Consider the following 23,289-nt stretch of genomic DNA (forward strand, 5'->3'; position numbering starts at 1 on the left):
GAGTTTCTCAGCAGGATCAGTCTAATGCTCCGCAAGTACATCATAACAGCTAACTACCAAATTTACGGTATCATTACCATCTTTTTTCATTTACATTCTAATGCTCTGTTTTATAAAATATTCCATTGTATTATTCATCTCTATCTTCTAGCACCCTCTTGTGCTTTTACCATGATGGTGAGGCTAATCCAGTTGCTTTGCTTCTCTCCTCGACCATGATGTTGAGGCATCTTCGGTTCTCTTCTTTTGCTGACAGACTTGAGACTGTTGTGAATCGTGTAATCTCAGAGTGCAAGTACTGGACAAAAGATTTTGGCGAAGACAACACTATCCAGGAGATTGTTGACGTTGTCATTGCCAACCTCGACTAAATGGGTGTTCATTTACCATTTTTAAGTCTTGTTGACCAGCCCTCATTTACCATGGTGGTGGTGAACTGTAATGAACATGGGTGCTGGTGGAGGGGACCTGTATTGGAGAGAAGAAGAAAGAAAGAACGAAAAAATTAAGGTACCAAACGACGTCGTTTTTTATCTAGGTGGATTCCTCAATGCTGACTCAGCATTTTAACAGTACACATCAGAGACGTTATTCACGGCGTTATAGTCCCACTAACAGAAGGACTAACGTGGGCTTAATTTGTAAAATTTAGGGACCACGATATCCCTTTTTTATTGCTAGAGACCAAAAAGGACTTCGTGAATATTGTCAGGGACCAAAAAGAGTTATTTACTCAATTTTATATATGGATTTTTGACTTAGATTATATAACTTCAGATTAGGCGAGTAATTGGTTTAACCGGTTATATTTATATTTTCTTAATATTTTTCTGAAAATTGGGGAAAGGTTGAGTGGTTTGCTAGGTGTGATATGATGTGACAGACAGATTGATGGACCAATTTGTGAAGGCCAATGGGATTATTATGTGATGATAATAGACAAACGTCAAAACAAATGAGAGGACGCATTATCATGGAAATGGATTTTTTCATGTGTAATTTAACATGATCATATTATGTGGGAGGATTTTAATTATTAATAATTAAATCAACGGTGATTATTGTATAACTTCCTATCCTTATATTTTTTTCTCTCCTTCCTTATCACCATTAACTCACTCATGTATGATTATGATTGCCTCACATGATATGGTCATGTTAATTAACACATAAGAGGATCCACTCCGTTATCATGTATATCTCTTTTATCTATCATTCCCTCTCGGTTTGTTGTGTCTTCCATTACAATATTATGATACGACTATTATTACCATTTGTTGAGAGGCAAATAAGTAATAACTTATCACACATTGAAGAGAGCGAACGCAAAGCAAAGGTGAAATACAACTAAAAATTTATCAAGTTGGAGTTGAGTTAAAGATGAGGAAAAAGTAAGAATACTTAGCTTATATGTTTTTTCAAGTCTCATCCAATGTTTGAAGCGTCAGCACATAATTGACGGGCATACGACGCAAGACCCAAATTCGAATGGCGATATGAATATTTGCTTGGGTTCTGCATCTAGTGTGTTGTTTGTTTTCCTGTGGTTGTGTAGTGGGAGGAATCGAAATTTAACAATTTTCACATACGGCGCGAAATGCTCGGAAGTGAACATCAATGTCTAGTATTTATATCTACGGAGCTTATGGTAAAGATGACAGTCAATGAGAAGTTCTGCATCTTAGGCCAAAGTCAGTAAGACAGTATTAACAATTGGTGTGTTTGTGAGTCTCCTGCTTAGTGGATAAATGTGCTCTGAACACAACAAATGTGAAGATTGTAGCTATGGTGGCAAGTCTTGTAAATATTGAGATAAGTTATCAGATGAGATCCCTCTTGTTAGTTATAGGGGGTCATATATAAATGAAATGCACTAAGAGATTGTGCCCCTAATGAGTAGTTTGCACGTGACTTAATGGTACGATACAATATCTAGTGGATGGTTATTTGTAGTGGACAGAAGTTAGGAAAAAGTGATGAAGTGAGATATTCTATGTAGTAGGGATAAGAAGCGAGAACCACTCAAGTGATCCGTAAAGTTTTGTATAATAAATGAAAATAACAGTTGCAATAATTTACTCGATGAATTAAATATGCTTTTTTATCTTTCCAAAATTCTATCTGTTAGTCAAAGGTGACTTGGTGACAAATACACTTAATATAAAAAACTAAATAAAAATTTTCTATACCTGAATTATTTTTAATGGAAATCTACTTTCCTGAATTTATTGCATAAGATAAGCATGTTAATGGTTAGGTTTGGTGCAAGACTGTTACTGACATGGCATTAACATGTACAGGGCAATGATCTACCTGTTCAATCATGATACGTCTTAGTTGAATAAAATCATCTTTAATTATATAATCATATATAAATAATCAAAATTAACTTTTATATATATATAATTTTGAAATTTATATAAAATTGAAACTATAATATAACCCTGTCATGAAGATGCTTATGATGCCATGGCATTGTAGCAGAGGAGTTTATAGAATCTTCATTCTAGCACGTTAATCTGCATATGGCTGAACAAGAAGCTGGATGTTTTCCATTCACTTAATTTTAACCTTCAAACTGAAGGGACGGGTTAAACGATGAATAATGCAAAGAGAATGGAACCCCAAAATTCAGAAGAAAAAAAAAACTAGTGCAACTAATTTCATCATAGATATGAACACGGTACAGCCATCTCTTTTTCCTTCTTTTATTCAACCAACCTATTTACACATATAGAAAGGTTATTTGCCACAACAGAGAAGGTTAATACAGAAAGATAAGAGATGAACTCTACCCTGAGGAGTTTGAGGTCTGGTTTATATTTTGCCAATATCTGTTGAACTCAAATAACTCCACCAATTACATAAATTCCAAGCACACATTACTGCTGAGCTTGAATCTCAGATATGGCAACATGATTCCTACTTTCTTCCCATTAAATCAGTTAAGAGTCATTGCCTCTTAGCATCAGATTCTTCAGTCTTTGCAAATCTTCCACGGATTCTTGGTTGACTGTCAGCAAGAGCCTTCCTGCAAGCATACTGAAACCAAAGGACATCATCAGTTGAGTTTGGAATCTGTTTATAGGCTGAAAATAGCGTCAGTAAAACTTGGTTGCAAAAGAAAATTGCTGTTGATGCCATACTAAAAAACTCTAAATCATACCGAGGGATTAGGCATGGTTACTGAAGATGCTTTTTATTGCATTTGAATACTATAAAACAACAGCAATGAATAATGACACACTCAGAAGATTCGAAAGTTGATGTAATGATTATGATTTATAACAGACACTACTCATCCATGACATATATGCAACCTTAAAATCACCAAAGGAAGTGAAAAAAACAAATTCTAGAAACCATCTAAACAGAAGACAAAGATGAATGTCATGTTCCAAGCAGGAAGCATTAACCAAATAATATTTTTCCATCCCATTATATGGCAATGCAAAACTTTCAAGAGATACGTGATGTAATGCATTGAATAGAATTTTCAAGGCTTTCTGTCCAAGTAAAGTTCTCAAGTAGTAGAGGGATGGTGAGCCTATAGTTACCTTGATTTTCCTCCCAAAATTCCTCTTTGTCTTCTTATTCCTGTATCTGGAGAGCTTTTCTTGGCGTTCTTCACTGGTGCAGTTGCAGATAGGAAAGGGCCTCTCATGGGGAGATTGGACAATGTTCATGTTACCATTACCAAGAGTCTGTCACAAAAACAGTATCAATCATCCAGCTCCATACAGTGACAATGGCCAGAAATCTACAGATTTCTCAGTGCATATAGACTTCATCATCCAGCTAAGTGATGTGTGTACTATACTTCAAGTAAATCACTAGATTTTGGTGGGTTTATTCACCCAAATGAGAGGAATAAATAACTAGGGAGAATTTGATGCAGAAATTGTTTGTGATTCCACACAAGGAAGCCTAATTTCCTGGAGAAAGTATCCCATTTCTGGATGTAAAAAAGGGAAGGGGTGTTTGAAAAGACAAGACTTCCAAATAATGATTTCAGATAAGGGTGAATTTTCTTTCATATATCAAATAACACTACAGGTTGATAAAGGAGCAGCATTTCCAGTATATCAAGAAATAAATCAATCATATGGATAACATAACACATAGCAAAAGGAATCACTCTTCAAAGAATTAGGAGTATTTTGGCAAAGCCTTCTAATTTCTGATCACATAAGCAGATGAAATTTTGAGACATTTAAACAAATAGATTTTGACAAAACTTAAAGCGATCTATGAAATATGAGATATTATAAGAAGAGACTGCAAAATTTGTTATTTCTAATTTAGCAATCAGATTCAGGTAATGTTGTCATTTCCCTTTTCGTCATTTGCTTTAATCATGAGACTTAACAGAAGATCAATTGATACTTGGTATAGATGAAGTTTTCCTTATTGATTGAGTTCAAAAGGTAGCAAAGTCTCTATATATCGAGGTGGAAGAAGATTATGACAGGAGTCCAAGACTATTATAAAAATGTCATTACTTGATAAGATAGCTACAACGGCTATAAAATTTTAATCTATCACTCTAAACATGTCAGGGAAAGAAGAAGAATTCTGAAATCACTAAATCTAATTCAAGACAAAGTTGCTTCCAGAGATGCAGTGTAGTTAGATGTTTTCCTTATAATCTACTAAAATTTTACTCTGATCTCCCTCACCCCCAAAAAGAAGGCATGACCTTCGGGCCTTTTAAGCCGTTACCTTTATAGCTTCAATAGATGCTGTTTAATTTCATGGTGATTCAATTAAATTTATAAAAAGCACAAGACACAATACACATACGAATCAGTTAAGTCAGACCTTTATATCTCCTTCACTAAATGATCTACGCATGCCATAAACTGCATTGAAATCTATTCCCGGGATATCAAGGAAAGCAGGATTCATTGCAGCTCCATGCATCCAGTCCATTGAGCTTAAACTTCCCGAACTGATGCTCTTTGGCATGTCAGGAAGTGGCTTGTTTTCTTGAATTGAGTTCTCATCTATGTTCAGAACAGGAACCTTGATATCCAGAATCTCAGAGAGTGGTGACTCTATTGCCGCCTTTTCTAAGAGATCCTTTTTGCACTCATAGAATACCTCGCTCAGAAGCTGTTCATTTTGAAGAATATCAATATCTGTGGATTTTAGTCCCTGTGATGAGACATCTTCCCCACAAGATATCATCGAGATGGCTGCTGTCATGGGATCCACGTCCACGACTGGCTCTTCAATAATAGGTTCAGGTGCTTTGAACAAATCTCCCTCTGCTGCCAAATCATACTCTGACATGGCAGAAGACTGAACAAGGTCACTCTGCATTAACGACATAAGGAAATAAACAAAATGGTAACAGATGTAATACAGTCACAGAAACGAAATTAACTTTAATTATAGAGCACAACAAAGATAAAAATAAAGAATGGATTACCAGAATGTAATAAGTAAAAACAGAAAGTTAGCTTCAGAATATAAAAAACAGAATAGATGTTGAATAATTACTCAGCACAGACAAAATTATTATAACATGTAAAATGCTAAATAATAGTATTGTTGCAAAAACAATAATTGTAGTAACAACAACTAAAGGAATGGACATATCACTCGGTTAATTCCAAAGCATTGAGGGTTACAATGATTACACTTTCTCTTTCTCTCCCTCACCCTGCACCCACCCGCACCCCCACCCCCCCAAAAAAAAAAAACCAAAAAATGGTTTACGAACAGAACTTTTTAACATTTAGTCTCTGTCCATAGTCAATTGTTGTGAGCTTACTTGTTTCCAACAAGAGATGTTTATTTTTTATTTTTTTGGAAAAAAGATATGTTTATTCTTAATCACAATTTCTATCATCATGTTTAACTTGGTAATGTTGAGAACTAGCTCCAAGATGGGATTCCTGACATCAACGATGGCAAAAGTTTTCATGATAACATTTGCATGATTACATCAAGTAAAAATGTTCTTAAAGCAACTGACCAGATTATGAATTCTTAGAATGGGCAAAAGATTCCAGTTGCATGTCATTGTCATCATACAAACCATGGTTTAAAGATGGGATTTAGACCAAATAGATGTTGTTCCTCAACTTTTTCAGAAAGAGAAAAAGAGAAACAACTGAGAGAGAGAGAGAATCTATCTGAGATAAGTGAGATGACTGGAAAAGCTATGTGACAGGAAGAGACTTGAGCAAGGGCTTCAAGGAGTTTCAAGCACAATCTAAGAAATACGTCAAAATCTCTGGTTTAGGAAATTGACTCGAGTACTTCTTATCAGAATAGTACACATTGCAGGCTAAATGATAAAAGATAAAGAAGGCAAGGATTTTCTACCTGTTAATTTCAGTACAAATCAAATACTACATACAATAGCAAAAAACCATATTCATGCTGCAAAGTGCAAATCAGAAGCCTTGTGTAAACGAAAGGTGCCAATACATATCCAGCTGAACCTTCACATGGAAAAGAAGGGCTGACTAGATTCAGGTTATTTGAATTGGAATTAGATAGATGATTTCAACTTTAAAGCTCATGCCTCAACCAAAAACCTGACTTTGAAAGAAAGTCCAGACGTTGACAGCCAAAAGAGTGAATCTGGCACCCCGCAGAGTCTAGAATGAACTTGACTGTACCAATTACTATTGGTTCAAGTAGTAATAAGTTTGTTCCCTTTAAATAGAGATCTTGAGTTCAAGCCTTTGGAACGGGGAAAACGGTGTTAGGAGAACCACCTCCTATATGGGTTCGATAGTACTTGAATAAGAATAGTTGGGTTTCGATGAACGGCTTGGGAAAAAAAAAATGAACTTGACTATAACTTAGCTGGAGAATATGGATTGCTAGTTTCCTTGTTATGAATACTCAAATCATTAAAATTAGTGTTAGATAAAGGAACCCAGTTAAAAGCAATTCATTGAAGAACCAATATACACATATCAAAATATCTGAGCTGCAAAGGTTAAAAGCAATTCAGTGAAGAACAAATATACACACATCAAAATATCTTATACTGCAAAGGTTTGAATCCTACCTATGTCAATTATTTAAGGTTATGCTGTAAGCAATATCCTTGTAAATCCCTAGATCCGAAGTGGATGGCCTGCGTTTGACCAAACCGGGAGGTGGATTAGTCAAGATGCACCTTCCCTTATTACCAAGGCACAAAAGCCCTTGCCTCAAAAACATTGTTTGAAATTTTAATGACCAAAGCAGCAAGCCACACCATATGGAAACAACCTACTCCTATCATGTATTCAACAGGAGCAGAAAAAGAAGTAACTTTTCTACAACTATATTTAGTGCCCGACAATACCATGAAAAAATGATTAACTTGAGAATTAACAAACCCTTTCCTCTAATCTAACCTTTTCTTCCTTACTATAAAGAAGAAAAGCGAATAAAAGGCCTTTTCCTCTTTAATCTCCCTTAGTGCGGCACAAAAAGACAAATCCCACTTAGATTTCACACTAGAAACTTAAAAATAAATAGAAGAAAGATTATAGAACACGGAACTATCACAAATAGAATATTTCCCTTTTATACTTTTTTCCTTTCCTTTTCTCATACTTTTCCAGATCCAGCATATGAATCCAACTCCAGCTGTTTCCACTTGTGCTATATCTATGAGAAAACATTCAGAAAGAAGGGAAGGTGCAAAAATCAAATGAATAAACATATATTACATTTGAAACAGTTTGGTAATCAGTTTTCCTTCTTCAGCTTGTTATCATCAATCGAGCAAGGAATAACAAAATTATATATTAAAAAAAAAAAAAAAACTTTACAGAAATTTGAAATGTGAGAAATAAAATTTAAAGCGCAAATTTAGACATAAACCGCATAAAAACGTAGTTTAATGCTAAAAACAAAAGTGACCCATTTTCTGTTGCCCCATTCACTCCAAAGAAATGAATAGAGACCAATAAGGGAACGGAAGAAAGAGCAGAGCGTAAGAGAGACAAGAAAGTTTCGAACTTTATTCGATATAAGGAAAAACCCTTCAAGCAAATGCAAATCCACAGAGCATGGATAAAGGAACGAGCAGACACAGTAATAGGCTAAGAGAGGAATAGCAAGGTACCATTGAAACATTGAACTTCTGGGTTTCGCAGTACTCTTCAAGTTGATGAAGCTCTTGAGAGAAGCTGTGCGAATAAGGGAAGAGAAGACCAGTCTCTGCATACATTTCTCCAACACAGAAATCTTTTCCACACGAAACAGAGCAAGAGAAGCACACACACACACACAGATAACAGTACAAATAGCAGTAAAATGCTAGAGAGAGAAAGAGAAGAAATGGGTGCTAAGGAGCTTTGATTTTAGGATGAACAAGAAAGAGAATTTATATTTTATATATATATATATATATAAAACACATGGTCCCAGTAAATAGGGAAGTAATTTGAGTAGAAATATGATGTAAGAAAGTATAAAAAAAGGACAAAGTAGGAAAAGGACATCACCATTTTGTAATGCAGTGTCCCCATCTTTCTTGTCATATTCTTTGTAAATAAAAAAACTGTTTTTTAATGAAGGTTAAATATATATATTATAGTATTATCATATCATATATGCAAATAGTAGAAAGAGATGAAATGCACCTGGCCAATTTGAGGGGAGTGCGGACATAATGGTGATGGTGGGGATGGGAGGCTGAAGCAAAACAGTGATCATCGTCACTCATCAGTGAGTGCAACAGTAGGCCAGTGTAGTCGTTTGTTCACATCCATGCCAACGCGCTGTGATGGCACTTGAAAAAATTTAACGTGGTCCTAGTTCACAGTGATCCTTCCACTAAAAATATGATATATATAGAAAAAAATATTTTTCTCTCTCATCTTTTTTTATCTCCCTCTTGACTCACTCATTGAAATATGCACGGGAGCACAAAATTAAACCCTCTTTATCAAGCATGTTAGTTTTTCTTAAAAAAAAAAGTTCTCCACTAGTTTATTCATTAGTCGGTTTGATGTATCGAGTTGATATATTTATACAATTTTATTTAATGTTCATTAAAATGATATAATTTTAGGATTAAAAAATTAAAATAATAAAAAATATTATAATCCTGAAATAAATCAAAATTATAAATACATCATGATTTCTGTCCCAAAATGATATTATTTCAGTGAATATTAGACAAAATTGTCTGAAATAACTTTAAAAAAAGAACCCAATCATGTATTTAGAATTTGATCTCGATATTATTAGAATTTGATCTCGAGATTACTGATTAAATTAGAATCATTGTCTACTGAATGACTTACATGGTCAGTGATCAAGCAAATTAGTTTTAGAATATATATATATAGGGTTTGTTTTTTTCTAAAGTTACTTTAGATAATTTTATCTAATGTTCATCGAAACGACGTTGTTTTGGAGCGAAAATCAAAGTATTTTTATAATTTTAATTTATTTCAGGTTATAATAGTCTTTATCATTTTAATTTTTCAACACCAAAACGACGTCGTTTCGATAAACATTAGATAAAGTTGTCTAAAGTAACATTAGATACTTTTTTCCCATATATATATATATGGGTAAAGGATTTCTCAAGTCAATGGAGATAAATTATCTCCAGTAAACTCAAAACGACGTCGTTTTGTGGCAGTAATCAGGATATTTTTATAATTCTAATTTATTACAGGGATATATTAGTCTTTATCATTATAACTATTTAATCTTATAGCCCAAAAGTGATGTCATTTTAGGCTCATTAGTGACCGGAGAAATACTTTTCCCTGTGTGTATATGTGGCAATAGTATATTTAAATTTTTAAATTTTATCTCATTTTAGAATAGTTATCATGAAGATTTAACATCAAATGAAAGGATCCTAAAATTTCTTAACTCGTATGTAGAAACTTTCATTCATAACCTCTTTTTATATAGTTTTTACATATTAATTGGTATTTTTTTAATTTATTCCTATTTTTAAAAAAAATTAAAAAGGCCCTCTTTTAATTCATTTCTTTTTGAATTGTTCTGATTTTATATTATAGAAATGAAAAATAAATAAAGACGATAAAAAATTTAAATTTTTTCAAAAGATAATATGGACAAATTTAAAACTATCGTGTATATATTAATTGACATGTACAAGTCATTTAATGATTAATTTTAACTTAGAGAGTCAACAAAAGGGTTTGAAATTAAGCAATCTACTAAAGTACTGTCGTTACTTTTGATTTTCTTTGTATTCAATTAACTAATTTAGAGTACACATGGTGATAGATTCCTGCTGCTGTTTAATATTATTTTTAAAATATTCTTATTGTACTTATAAATTAAAAAATTCGAATTCGCAACGTCACACTTTAAATTGTCAAACTTGTAAGACTCGTAAAATTTAAGAAAGAATATGGTTCTCCAACCAAAGTAAATCAATTAATAGAACCTTTCTCCTTCTACTTCGTGTTTAATAGATAAAGATTTGTATTACTGTAGTCAACTTATGTCATTGATGTAGATGGAATTTTGAGACAATCAATTTTTTATATATATATTTTGGTAATGAAGTTAAATTTAGAATATTAGCTAGTTTCCTTATTTTTTGCGATTTTATTTTACAAGACAAGTGTTTTGAATGGGTGAATTGATTATATGGGTCAATCTCATTCTAATGACAAAGGATTGGCATTACGAGATATTCTTCTCTTCTAACCACCTTATATGTATATTAAAAGTGGCATGTTATATTTACAAATTTTTTTGTTTACAAATTTTTATAAACTACATTAAGTACGATCGGTCATACTTTAATTATGCAGTGTACGACCGGTTGTACTTAGTGTAAATTGCAAAAAAAAATTGTAAACATATCATATCCCATATTAAAATATGGGATGACGTGTGTATAAGATTGAGAGGAAAATTTTTAAGGTACTCTCGTGTATCACTGACTCGGTGTGACGGACCAATCAATGTTGGAGAAAGAATTAAGTATAGTACGAAGAAGACAGAAAAAAATTAACTAAGTGTAATTTTTTGAATGGAGATTCTATGTGTGACCATTATATGAAAAATTGTCTTGATTGAGAGAATACAAATTCTATTTATAAAACGTCTTTCAATCCTAGAGATTTAAGGCTTGTTTGATTGTGTTATGTTTTTTTTTTTAATTTAGTTTTTAGAATAGTTATAAAATCATGTGGTGTTCATAGATCTTGAGAAAGCATACGATAGGGTCCCAAGAAAAGTTTTATGGTGGGTTCTTGAGAAGAAAAAAGTACTTTCAAAGTATGTAAAGGCAATCAAGGATATGTATGATGGGGCTACTACATGTGTGAAAGCTTGTAACGGAACATCAAGTTATTTTTCTATCACAATAGGTGTACATCAAGGTTCGGCTCTAAGTCTTTATCTCTTTGCTTTAGTTATGGATGAACTAACAAAATATATTCAAGAGGAAGTGCCATGGTGTATGCTTTTTTGCAGATGATATTGTGTTTATTGATGAGAACAAAGACGATGTTAATAGAAAACTTGAATTGTGGAGAAGCACGTTGGAATCTAAAGGATTCACATTAAGTCGGAGCAGGACTGAGTATTTGAAGTGTGAGTTCTCTCTGGTAAAAGATGTAGACCAAGATCCCATGCATCTAAGTGGTTAAGAGGTACCCAAGTAGAATGCTTTTAGATACCTGGGATCCATTTTGCAAAAAGGTGGAGAGATTGGTGAGGATGTAAAGCATAGAATCAGAGCAGGGTGGATGAAATGGCATAGTACATCTGAATTTTTGTGTGATCGCAAAATCCCCCTTAAGTTAAAGGAAAATTCTATAGAACAACAGTAAGACCTGCAATGCTATATGAAGCTGAATGTTGGCTAGCACATAGGCAACATGAGCATAAAATGAGAGTAGCAAAGATGAGGATGTTAAGATGGATGTATGGTTATACAATGATGGATAAGATAAGAAATGAAGATATTCGATGAAAGGTAAGAGTACTACTGGTGACTGAAAAGATGAGAGTACATAGATTGAGATGGTTTGGGCACGTAATGAGAAGGCCCCTGGATGCTCCCGTAAGAACAAAAATTTGTTACCAAGAGCTCAACACAAAAAAAGATAGATGTAGACCGAAACTTACTTGAAAAAATGTAGTAAAATAAGATTTAATGGAGTGAGATATAGATTGACGGACGGTATGCCTTAGAAAGGAATGGAGAAAAGCTATAATGGTCCATTTTTAGTCATTTTCCTCTCTTTTTCTTTTCCCCTTCTTTTTTACTTATATATATATATATATATATATATATATATATATATATATATATAGGGATATGATCAGTTTATAATTTTTTTTTGCAAATTACACTAAATACGACCGGTCGTACACTGCATGATTAAAGTAGGACCGGTCGTACTTAGTGTAGTTTGTAAAAATTTGTAAACAAAAAAGTTTGTAAATATAACTTGTCCCATATATATATATATATATATATATATATATATATATATATTACTATTTTATTTATTTCTTTTTTTATTTTTTCAACTTTTTCGTATCTTTTATTTGAGTTTATCTACCACCGATCCCAATTAATTTGGGATAAAGGTGTTGTTGATGTTGAGTTATAAAAACATGTATTTTCTATTATTTTTTTGTTTTGAAAATTGAAAACCAAAACAAAAAAACAAAAATAATCTTTAAATTTAATTCTAAAAAAAATAGTTATAGTTTTTCATTTTTTTTTTTATAAATCAAGTCTTACCAGATAATTTTTTTTAAACCAAAAATCTATTTTAAAAATAATAATCAAACAGCCCTTAATTATTATGCTATTTGTTATTGAACTTTATTTTTTAAAAATAATAATCAAACAGCCCTTAATTATTATGTTATTTGTTATTGAACTTTATTTTTTTTATAGCGTACATGCATAAAGATAAGAGGATTTTATTTTCTGTCAGTCATAATGTTATTGAATTTCATTTTATCTTACAACTATAAAAGGGGAATTTTTTTCTATTAGTCATTTATTTTATTATTTATTTATTTTATTTTGTTTTCGAACTGGTTCATCTTTCGAATTATATTTAATTGGAGCACTTGTCAAACTCTATTAAAAGAGGTAGATCTTCCAAAAAATTTCCATTCTCAAAATTTAGTTCAAAATTTTTTATTAAGAAATCCAAACTCTTTACCATATATATCAAAAGTCTTTGATGACATTTATTTTACTTTAATTCAACAAAGAGGTTATTTTATTTAGGTGTTGCATGCCATGCACGTAGGGGTGTAAAGGGGCTAGGTCGGCTTATAAGGGTCTATGGTCTAGTCTATATTAAGTCAGATTTGACCTATTATAAGTAGTAAAATAGAATAGGCCTAGACTTTTAAAAAAATCTATTTAGAAAATAGGCCATAGGCTTTTTAGTACATGTCGTGCCTATAAGCCTACAGGCAGGCCTATATCATATTATTTATTTAAAATATATAAAATTATTATTTAATAATTTTGAATAATAAAATATTTTTATTTTTGTTATTCATTTAATTGTTGAATGTTCAGTAGGCTTAAATAGGCTAACAGACTTAGGCCAAAACTTTTATTTTTTGAATATAGGTCAGGCCAGACTTGTAATTTGGAGCCTACACAGGCTAATAGGCCAGACCATACCCAATATTTTTTACACAGACTTACCTATTTAAGCTAAAACTTAATCCAACCCAGTCCATTTACATCCCTACACGACGACAGGTATTTATATTTGAACCTGTACAGAGTCAGCATCGCAGGTCCTTTATCTTAATTCTTGGAATGGGTGCAATACTAATATCTGGTCACCTTAAAATTGCGTTTTTCTTACTCATCATCAAGATTCATCACTTTCATTTCATGCATGAATAAAATAACATTTATTTTAAGTCGAATTTGGAGTTGTTGGGCTCCTTTGGATGCGATTTTTATGCTGGGATTTTTTTTAGGAATAATTGTTTTATGTCATAATTATTTGATGTGACATATTTATGAAATTTTACACTCAATTTTTTTTAAAAAAAATTATGAGCCCATAATTTTATTTTATTCATATAAAATATTTATTTTATGTGACATAAGATTAATAACTTATTTTTATTTATTTTTCTAAAAGCGATAGTTTTTATCCCATTTATACCAACATTTTTACCTTTATTTCCCTTTAAACCCCCATTTTTTTCTATTTTTAAGAGGGATGTACCTATTACATGATCACCCAAAATTTGTTCGGCTGGCTGATATCAAGCAGTACTGCCTCTGTTTAATGCTTAACTGATAGTGTTTGGATGCTTTCTTGTTTAACCGTTGCGAAGGAAAAAAGTGAAAAGTAATATAAAAGAAAGATTTTGGTTATGTGTATTAGGCTATGGTTAGTTTGGGTATGTGTTCAATTCTCACATTTATATAAAAAAAAAAAAATTGGTCTGCCTTTTATTTTGGTGAATGGAACTTCATAAATAATTAAGTAGATCATCATTATAGAAAGAAAGTTAGGAACATTTATATTACAGCATAGCGCTTTATGTGGCATCTGCTATTCATGGAATACCAAGATGTGTCGTATTTTTTTTTATAACCAAGATGTGTCGTATATTTAATGTAGAAGTGGCATACTTTTTTTTTTAAGTTATGTTTTGCAAAATATGTCTTTTACCTCTCTCTTTGTGTGCGGATTCTGATCAAAGAAAAAATCGCGCTTTCAACTTCTCCTTTCAAGGGAAAAATTTAGAATTTTCAATTGATAGAAAAAAAAAATATGAAGCTGATACAAACCCATGATCCCATGAATATGTAACTGTATTTCCATGTTTTCTGTATTGTTTAGTTGGTTAGTTATACTCTATATTGTTTAGTTTGGTAGTTACTTTTCATTATGTTTAGTTGGGTAGTTACCTTTCATTATATTTTTAGTGTTTATGCTTCAGTTGTAATATTTATTTAAAGACCCATTATGAATGAAAAGATATCAGAAAAATTGCATCATTTAATTTATTTTTCTCTTTTCCTTAAGCTTATCCTTTTTGCTAAAAAGGAACCTATCATTTGGTGCTTTCATTGAGATCACTCTCCTCATCCATGGCTGAAGGAACACGCTTCAGAAAACTTGAAGAAACCCAAGAAATCCATTCCACACAAATTAACAAACTTTTCGAAAACTTTACCCAAGCTCTTTCCCAAATCAACCAACATGGTGAAACATCCACCAAAACTTTCACACAAATTTCCGACCTTACTAAATAATCCAATCAAACCATTCACCGCCTTAATGAGGTTCAAACTACCCTTACCACTTTAATAGGCCGTATTGATCAACTCATGCATATCACCCCAACCATCAATAAACCAACTCCACCTCCACCTCCGCCTCCGCTGCCACCACCACCACCACCTCCCCATTTCCCACCTGTCCTTCAACCTAGACCCTTCAAACTTGACTTCCCACGCTTTGATGGAACAAATCCTTTCGGCTGGCTGTTCAAAGCTACACAGTTCTTCGACTTTCACCATACTCCACAACAACAAAAACTCTAGATTGCCTCGTTTCACATGGACAGACCAGCCCTTGCTTGGTTTCAGTGGATGCACTCCAACCACCCCTTCCATGACTGGCACGACTTCATTATGACACTTGAATTCCGTTTTGGTGATTCTCCCTACGTTGATCACATGGGATCACTTGCAAAACTCCAACAAGCAGCTACTGTTCAAGCCTACATCACTGCATATGAGTCCTTAACAAATCACATTACAACCTCCCATCAGAGTTCCTACTTCATAACTTTATCTCTGGTCTTAAACCAACAATCCGAAAAGAGGTACAAGCTCTCCAACCAGCAACCATCTTTCAAGTCCAGGGTCTCGCCAAACTCCGAGAAGATAAACTCTTTGACCTCTCATTTGTGTCCACTTCACCATCAAATCCCCCACCAGGTGTTCGACGATTAACCGCAGAAGAAATGAAAGTCAGACGAGAACAAGGTCTCTGTTTTACTTGCGATGAACACTTCTCCCGTGGCCATAAGTGCAAAAACTCTTCCACTCTTTTACTCCTCGATGATAATCAACCTGACCCAACATCAAATGACCTTCTCCAATCTTGGTCACATCAAGAACCTTAGGGACAAGGTTCATCTTGATGGAGAGGGGAATGATACAAACCCATGATCCCATGAATATGTAACTGTATCTCCATGTTTTCTGTATTGTTTAGTTGGTTAGTTATACTCCATATTGTTTTGTTGGGTAGTTACTTTCTATTATGTTTAATTGGGTAGTTACCTTCCATTATGTTTTTAGTGTTTATGCTTCAGTTGTAATCTTTATTTAAAGACCCATTATGAATGAAAAGATATCAAAAAAATATGTAATTGCATCGGTAGCACCAAAGCTTCGCTCCAAATCCATGTACAAAGTAATGAAGTATGTTTGTTTTATCAATCCATGTTTAAAAATTTATATTCCTCTATTTTATTGTTATTATTGATAAAATATAGTTTAATAAGTAACATAATATTCTCTATTAGTTAGCTATAGAGGACGTTACAATTAATATTTATTAAATGTTAAATATTAAATTACTATTTTACCAACAACAAAAAAGTTAAATTGCCATCTAAATCTCTATACTTTTTTTTTTTTTTTAAATTAAAATAACTCTCCTTAATGTAAAAATTATTAACTGAATCTATAGTTTAAAAAATATTTAATTGAGTCTTTTTTGTTAAAACGTTTTTATATATTTCTGGATACAGTATTCAAATTAATGTTTTTAAAGTATAAGAATCAAATAATAAACCTTTAAATTAAAATAAGGGAACATGTTTGACTACATATATATTGTTGACTCTTCTGAAAAGCTACAAGCTATTAAGTTATACTTATTAAGTCCAGTTTGACCTTGGAATGTAACATGTACAATTGTACATGGCCAAAAAATAGGATCATTTATGACTTTATTTTAGTTTTCTTTCTTTTTTATGCCTAATGGTTGCTTTTGTGAAGTGGCAAATCGCAATGTATATCATCTGCTGTAGTGTTATGAAGTAATGTTTACTTAGACGAGACAATATGCAATTTATACTTATTCTCATTTGGATGAATGTGTTTGGTAAAAATGTGTGCGTGAGTGGAACATCTATTACGGACAAGGTTAAGTATTTAAATAGCTCATTTATTAGTGACTTTATTACTAGAGAGGTGTAAAATAACAAAAAAAATTTGAACCAAATCATGAAACGAGCTGAAATGTACTTAAAATAATCGATTTTTAAAAATCATTTCATAAACCGAATCAATTTTTATAGAACCAGTTCATAAACCAATCTTGTTGAAGCTATTAGTGGAAACAAATTAAGATAAATGATTGATTGTAATTCTGTATCAAATATTACTCATAAAAAGAGTAATAATGTTGAAGCTATTAGTGGAAACAAATTAGGATAAATGATTTATTGTAATTCTATATTAAATATTACTTATAAAAGAGTAATAAATCACTTGATATCTTGGATTATGGGAAAAATAACTTGGCATAATTATTGTATCATCTCCTATTTATATTAAAGGGGACTCCCTTCCTTGATCATAATTGAGATGGAGAGAAACATTTTCAGTGTGGACGTGGGCCTAATGGCTGAATCACGATAATTTATATGTTTTTTATTTTAACAGAACTGATTTTTAAAACTAGTTCAAGAATCGAACCGAATCAATTTCGAATCGAACTGAACCGTTTTTGAATCGAACCGAACCACTTTTTATTACTTTATTTCTTTATTTATTTTTTTAATTTTTTTATTTTTTGAGGGTCGACCCAAACCGATTTTAAAACGAACCGAACTATTTTCGAACCGAACCGAATCAATTTTGAACTAAACTGAACCGTGTTCGTACTGAACTATTTAAATCAATTCGATTCAATTTTTAAAAAAATCCAGTTCAATTTTTAAAAAAATCCAGTTCAATTCAATCATATCCTTACTTATTACGTCTCATTCACATGTATAAGATTGATTTTGATCTAGAATTTTAGACTTACTAGTTATTTATTTTAACAAGACCTGAAATGTATAATATTGAAAAGGATACTGTTAGATCCACGTAAAGAAAAAAAATACAAAATCCTAAAAAAAAAAAAAAAAACTCGTTGTAGAATAGAGGAGTGGGGTACCTTTTTTTTTTATTATGAAAAACATGTGCCCTTCTGTTAGGATTCAGGTTTTATTTTTTGTACTACTATTTTGGAAAGAGGTTTTATTTTTTTAGACTTTTATATTCATGTTAAATCAAATTATCAATTATTAACAAATATTCATATTTCAAGTAAAAATACAATATGAAGTTAACTAACAAAGGGCTACAATTATGATCTTATAAATTTCTAATTAGGAGGAGTGAAATCGCTTGCGTTTTAATTTTCACATACTTTTATGGCACCAGAAAGAATAAAATTATGACAGCGATATTTCTTCTCAAGGAATATGATCATTGAAAATTGAAAGATCTTGTTCTTATATTATGTGGGTACCAGCTCAACATACAATTTTTAGTAATATCATTTAAGTAAGTTTATATTTAATATGAACGGTAACAAAATTGATAATAAGAGACACTAAAAACAAATTGATAAGTATAACTTATTTCTTAATTAAAAAGTAATTAATCTTTGAGTTTCTATAATATTAGGACGCTAGGATAATTTTATATATTTTTAAAAAATTATAATTGAGTCCATACTAAAAGTGTTCTTAAAAACCTACCAATGGATTAGATTTAAAGACTTAATTACAATCTTTTTAAAATATATGGACTTTTTAAATTTTTGTATAAAGTATAGTTATTTAATCCATTTCAAATAGGAGTTGTTCCACCAAGTCACCAACATTAAGAGATGAAAAGACAATTTGAGTAGATTGTCTGTACGATTTTTCTTTTATTTTCTTTACAATGTTTCCCAACTAATTTTTTTTTTTCATTAGAGTTGAATATTTTGCACTTTTTGAATATGAAAGTCATTTCATTCAAAATAGTAATTAAGACTATTTCTTTTAACATTTTTTTTTTCACAGGCTTAAAGTTTTGACATCATATAAAATTTTCTACTACTTAATCTTGCTTCTACCTGAATATCAATTTTATGTTAGTCCACTAGTTTCCATGTAGTTCTTAAGAATCTCAAACACAAGTCATGTTTTGGACAATTGTGATAACATAATTTGATAAATCAATATAACATCTCCTTGTTGGGATCGGCGGTCTACAAATTCAAATAAAAGGCTAGAAAAAGTGGAAAAAATAAATAAATACATAAATAAATAAACTTAATAAATCAAATATTTTGATAAATAAAATCCAATGATATGGCAAACTTTTGTGTAGGTGAATAATTAATAATAAAATGCAAGTGTAGTCAGTTTTTTTAAAAATTTATATAGGTTCATAATTTTTATTTTTATATTTATCAATTACATCAATATGAGTGAGAATGGCGACGTCAAGTAAGAATTTCAGTGGGCAATGAACTAATAAAGTAGTACCATACATTATGGCATATATAATTTAAAAGTTCAGGCCTAAATTATGTACCAGACGGATCTTATCTCCTTATCTCCAAACCGAAATATCCGATTTCCTCTTAGTTATTATTTATTTTAATAGGAAACCATCCACATCAATACAATAATAATTATAGTAAAATTCGCAATTATTTCCTAGAAAAAATAGCCCAAAATATAGTTATAGTTGAGAAATTTTGGAGATAAGATTCGTAAAATAAAAAAATAAATCTATTGAGGGATCGAGCGAGGATTCCAAGCGATAGCAAAGGTGACAGCAGAAATGGCCGAAAATATGTCACCCAAACCAAAAAAAAAAAAAAGAGAGGAGAAAATACCAAGAAAATAGGGCCTCCAAAAGCTGAGAGTGATAAGTAACAAAATACCCAAAATTGATTCCTAAAACTTCTAAAATTTCGCTAAATACTCCATTTTACAAACAAAATATATAAACATTAATTTGACCAATAATTCCAGTGATAGCTACATGTAAATCTAATAATCAAAGAATTTACGCAATATCAAGACTTTTAGCTTACATGATTGGAAGTAATTAAAAAAAACAACAGATTATGGGATTAATAAATATTTTCACCAAAAGATGGGATTATATTAATATAATGTTAGGATTTTTTTTTTCTTTATTAACCAAAACAATGATTTTGTCTTACATATTAAAGACTTTTTGGTGAACATGATAGGATAAAGATGGATAGAATAATAAAACTGGATGACAACATGAAAGGATATAGGCATGATAACTGTTAAGAACCTTGAGGTCACCACCCCAAAAGCTAGTTCAAGTGGTGGGAGTGCCCAAGACCTTATAAATACCATATTAGTTGCACATCCAATAAATGTGGGACTATATATCTCAACACGCCCCTTCACGCAAGAGCCCTTTAGGCTAGAAGCGTAGAAATTGCAGAGGCCCATTTTTGGTTTACCTTTTTGTGCTTTTTTTTTAATCAATGTGGGACTATATATCTCAACAATAAGTTCATATCTTATTCTATGTTTGATGTGCACATGATAGAGACTAGATATTATTATGTTATCCTATCATATGTTTGATAGGAATTAAACAGTGTTCAGATATGATATAAATAAATAAAAATACCATTTATAATATAATTTTACATAACTTTTTAAAAATTTTCCTTGGAGCTTATGAAGTTTTGGGGGCAAAGCTCTTAGTTATTTTTGTTCTCCTATCCGGTTGAATCCTAACTCAACATACCCCTTGGGATATCTTATTTGCTTCCAGGAAGGATAAAATTAGCAAATAGGATAAGTTTATCCTACCCGGTTGATTTATCAAACATGAGATAAAAATAGGATATAATAATGTATCTTATCCTATTCTCTTTATCAAATACACCAAAGAGATTGTTAGCTTACATGATTGGAAGTAATTAAAAAAAACAACAGATTATCGGATTAATAAATATTTTCACCAAAAAGATGGGATTATATTAATATAATGTTAGGATTTTTCTTTCTATATTAATCAAACAATGACTTTGTGGCACAATAAACTATTAGGAGATTATTTATTGTAGTGCGGGACCACCATTTTTTAGGTGGTCCCTTAATGTAAATAGAGGGGTAAAATTGAAAAAAAAAATAGTAGGAGATAAAAAGAAAAAGGAAAAATTAATGATGTGAGAGGGAGCACCAGATCATTGGATGTTCCTGAACCATAATAAATATTTCCAACTATTAGACCTTTATCGCATGTAATTTTTCTTTTAAGAGTGGCTAAGCATTGCCAGCTTTGGAGAAATTTAGTAGAGAACAAAGGGGAAGAAAGAAACAAATTAAAGATGGTTACAACTCATTGAAGCTGCAGTGCCTAATAAGATTGTGTTAAAGATGGTGACAACTCATTGAAGCTGCAGTGCCTAATAAGATTGTGTTTGGATTATCTTTTAAAAAAATTATTTTTGTACCCTGCTTATTTTAAAACTGCTTTTTATAAAAGTTAAAATTATTTAGATTTTTAAAAAAATATTTTTTTTTGAAGAAAAAAATTGATTTTTGACTTTTGTTTTTTCGAGAAGCTAAATTTTTTAAGCTAGAAGCTACTTATAAGCTAAAGCTAAGAAAGAAGCTAAAAGCTATTTGGAAATTACATAAAAAATTTAGCTTAAAAATTACTTAAAAGCACATATTTCAAGAAAATTATCTCTCTCTCTATCTTTATCACTTTTCATTTTAAAAAAAAAGCACACAATTCAAGAAAAATAGATAAGAGCTTAAAAAAAAGCTCCTCGTAGGAGCTTTTAGTTTTCAGCTTTTTTCTTCATTATAAAAAAAGAACTTTTCATCACAAGAGCTTTTCTCAAAACCTGTTTGGCCTAACTTATGCTTATAAGTAGCTTTTAGCTTAAAAAAGAGAGGATCCAAACAGTCACTTAGTTTATGGAAAAAGCAGATTTTTAACTTTTTTTATGACTTCTGCTTATTTTAAAAGCAGTCGTCCAAATGCACTTGAGCCCGTTTCTTTCCCCTTTTAAAAAAAGTAACTTTTATCTCTTCCTTATTTTAGAAGTTCTTTTCACAAAAGTTAAAGCTATTTATATTTTTATAAAAATATTTAGTTGTTGAAAAAAATATTTGACTTTTGACTTCTACTTTTTTTAGAAGTTGAAATTTTTAGCTTATGGAAAAAGTAGATTTTTGACTTTTTTTGTGATTTCTGCTTTTTTTAAAAGCAGATATCCAAATGAACTAAAACTGAAAAGTGCTATTTTTTTTAAAAAAAGAGAGAGCAGCTTTTAGAGAAAAAAAAGCTCATCCAAAAAGGCCCAATCGTAACTTGCCAAGTTCTTTTCAGATGCCTAATGGGATCAACTGGACTTTTACTTATTAAAAGCGGGTAATGGTTACTTGGTTTTTGATTAAAAAATCTTCATGGGATTTACTTGATTAAAATTAAACTCAAATGTTAAATCTAATACACTTTTGTAAATTATAACAAGATGAACAATTTAAAGCATGCATCATCCGATTTGTAACCTAAGATAGTTATCGCACTATTCAAAATTTTATTCCGAATGTAATAAACTAATAAGAGTAAAAAAAAAAAAAACATATTACTGTTATATTATAATATGGCTATAAAATGAAATTGAAAAAGATAGATTCTGTGTTCAAATTTGATCAGATTATTCAAATTCTCTTTCAATGTGGTTTGCCCTATTCCTCCATATTTGAAAATTGAGTTCAAGAAACATTAATTCAGAGAAAGCGAACCTAATTTTTGATAAAATTATTCCTTTGTCACCATGCAGTCTCTTTTGATATACTATGAATGATAATTATTGTAAACTTGATATGAACTATATAAAACAATCGCCAGTTCAATATTGGTGATATAATAATTTTCAGAGGCATAATTTAATCATATACATCAAAGTCAATTTTATAAAATAACTTTAAAGTCTGAAAGCAATTCCGTGGACGCGAAGGAATATGAAATTAGCTAGCTGTAAAGTGAACGGATGTAGAAGTCTGCGAGGAATTTCAACCACTCTCTTTTAAAAGGGAATTGAGAGAGAGAGAGAGAGATGTACATGGCCCTCTTTTCCTTCTTTTTTTGAGCAAGGAGGGATGAGATAAACATTTGAATGTGACTCAAATAGGAGGGTACAATAACCTTAAAGTCCCACATTAGGAAAAAGGGAATTCTCTAGGGAGAACCTACCTAAAAGAAAAGGCCTTTTGGCTTGGTGCTAGTAG

General features: G+C 31.4%; 1 protein-coding gene across 4 annotated transcripts; it reads right to left on the minus strand.

Annotated features, from left to right (window-relative positions):
- Positions 1-2,663: 2,663 nt before the first annotated feature.
- LOC133294616 (uncharacterized) lies at positions 2,664-8,710 on the minus strand. Of its 4 annotated transcripts, XM_061493322.1 has the most exons (5): positions 8,084-8,179; positions 7,034-7,102; positions 4,822-5,319; positions 3,558-3,704; positions 2,664-3,042 (listed from the first exon to the last, which is right to left on the minus strand). In XM_061493322.1, the coding sequence occupies exons 3-5, from the start codon at positions 5,293-5,295 to the stop codon at positions 2,953-2,955; spliced, it is 711 nt and encodes a 236-aa protein (XP_061349306.1). In that variant the 5' UTR covers positions 5,296-5,319; positions 7,034-7,102; positions 8,084-8,179; the 3' UTR covers positions 2,664-2,952. The 4 variants fall into 4 exon arrangements, with proteins under 4 accessions (XP_061349306.1, XP_061349307.1, XP_061349304.1 ...); XM_061493323.1 differs by lacking the exons at positions 7,034-7,102; positions 8,084-8,179 and adding an exon at positions 8,604-8,710; XM_061493320.1 differs by lacking the exon at positions 7,034-7,102 and having other exon boundaries at positions 8,084-8,319.
- Between the last annotated feature and the right edge of the window lie 14,579 nt (positions 8,711-23,289).

This window comes from Gastrolobium bilobum, unplaced genomic scaffold (genome assembly GCF_033153095.1).
Source record: "Gastrolobium bilobum isolate Gb01-03AN ecotype WA unplaced genomic scaffold, APGP_CSIRO_Gbil_v1 utg48211, whole genome shotgun sequence".
In the NCBI taxonomy this organism is placed as follows: Eukaryota; Viridiplantae; Streptophyta; class Magnoliopsida; order Fabales; family Fabaceae; genus Gastrolobium; species Gastrolobium bilobum.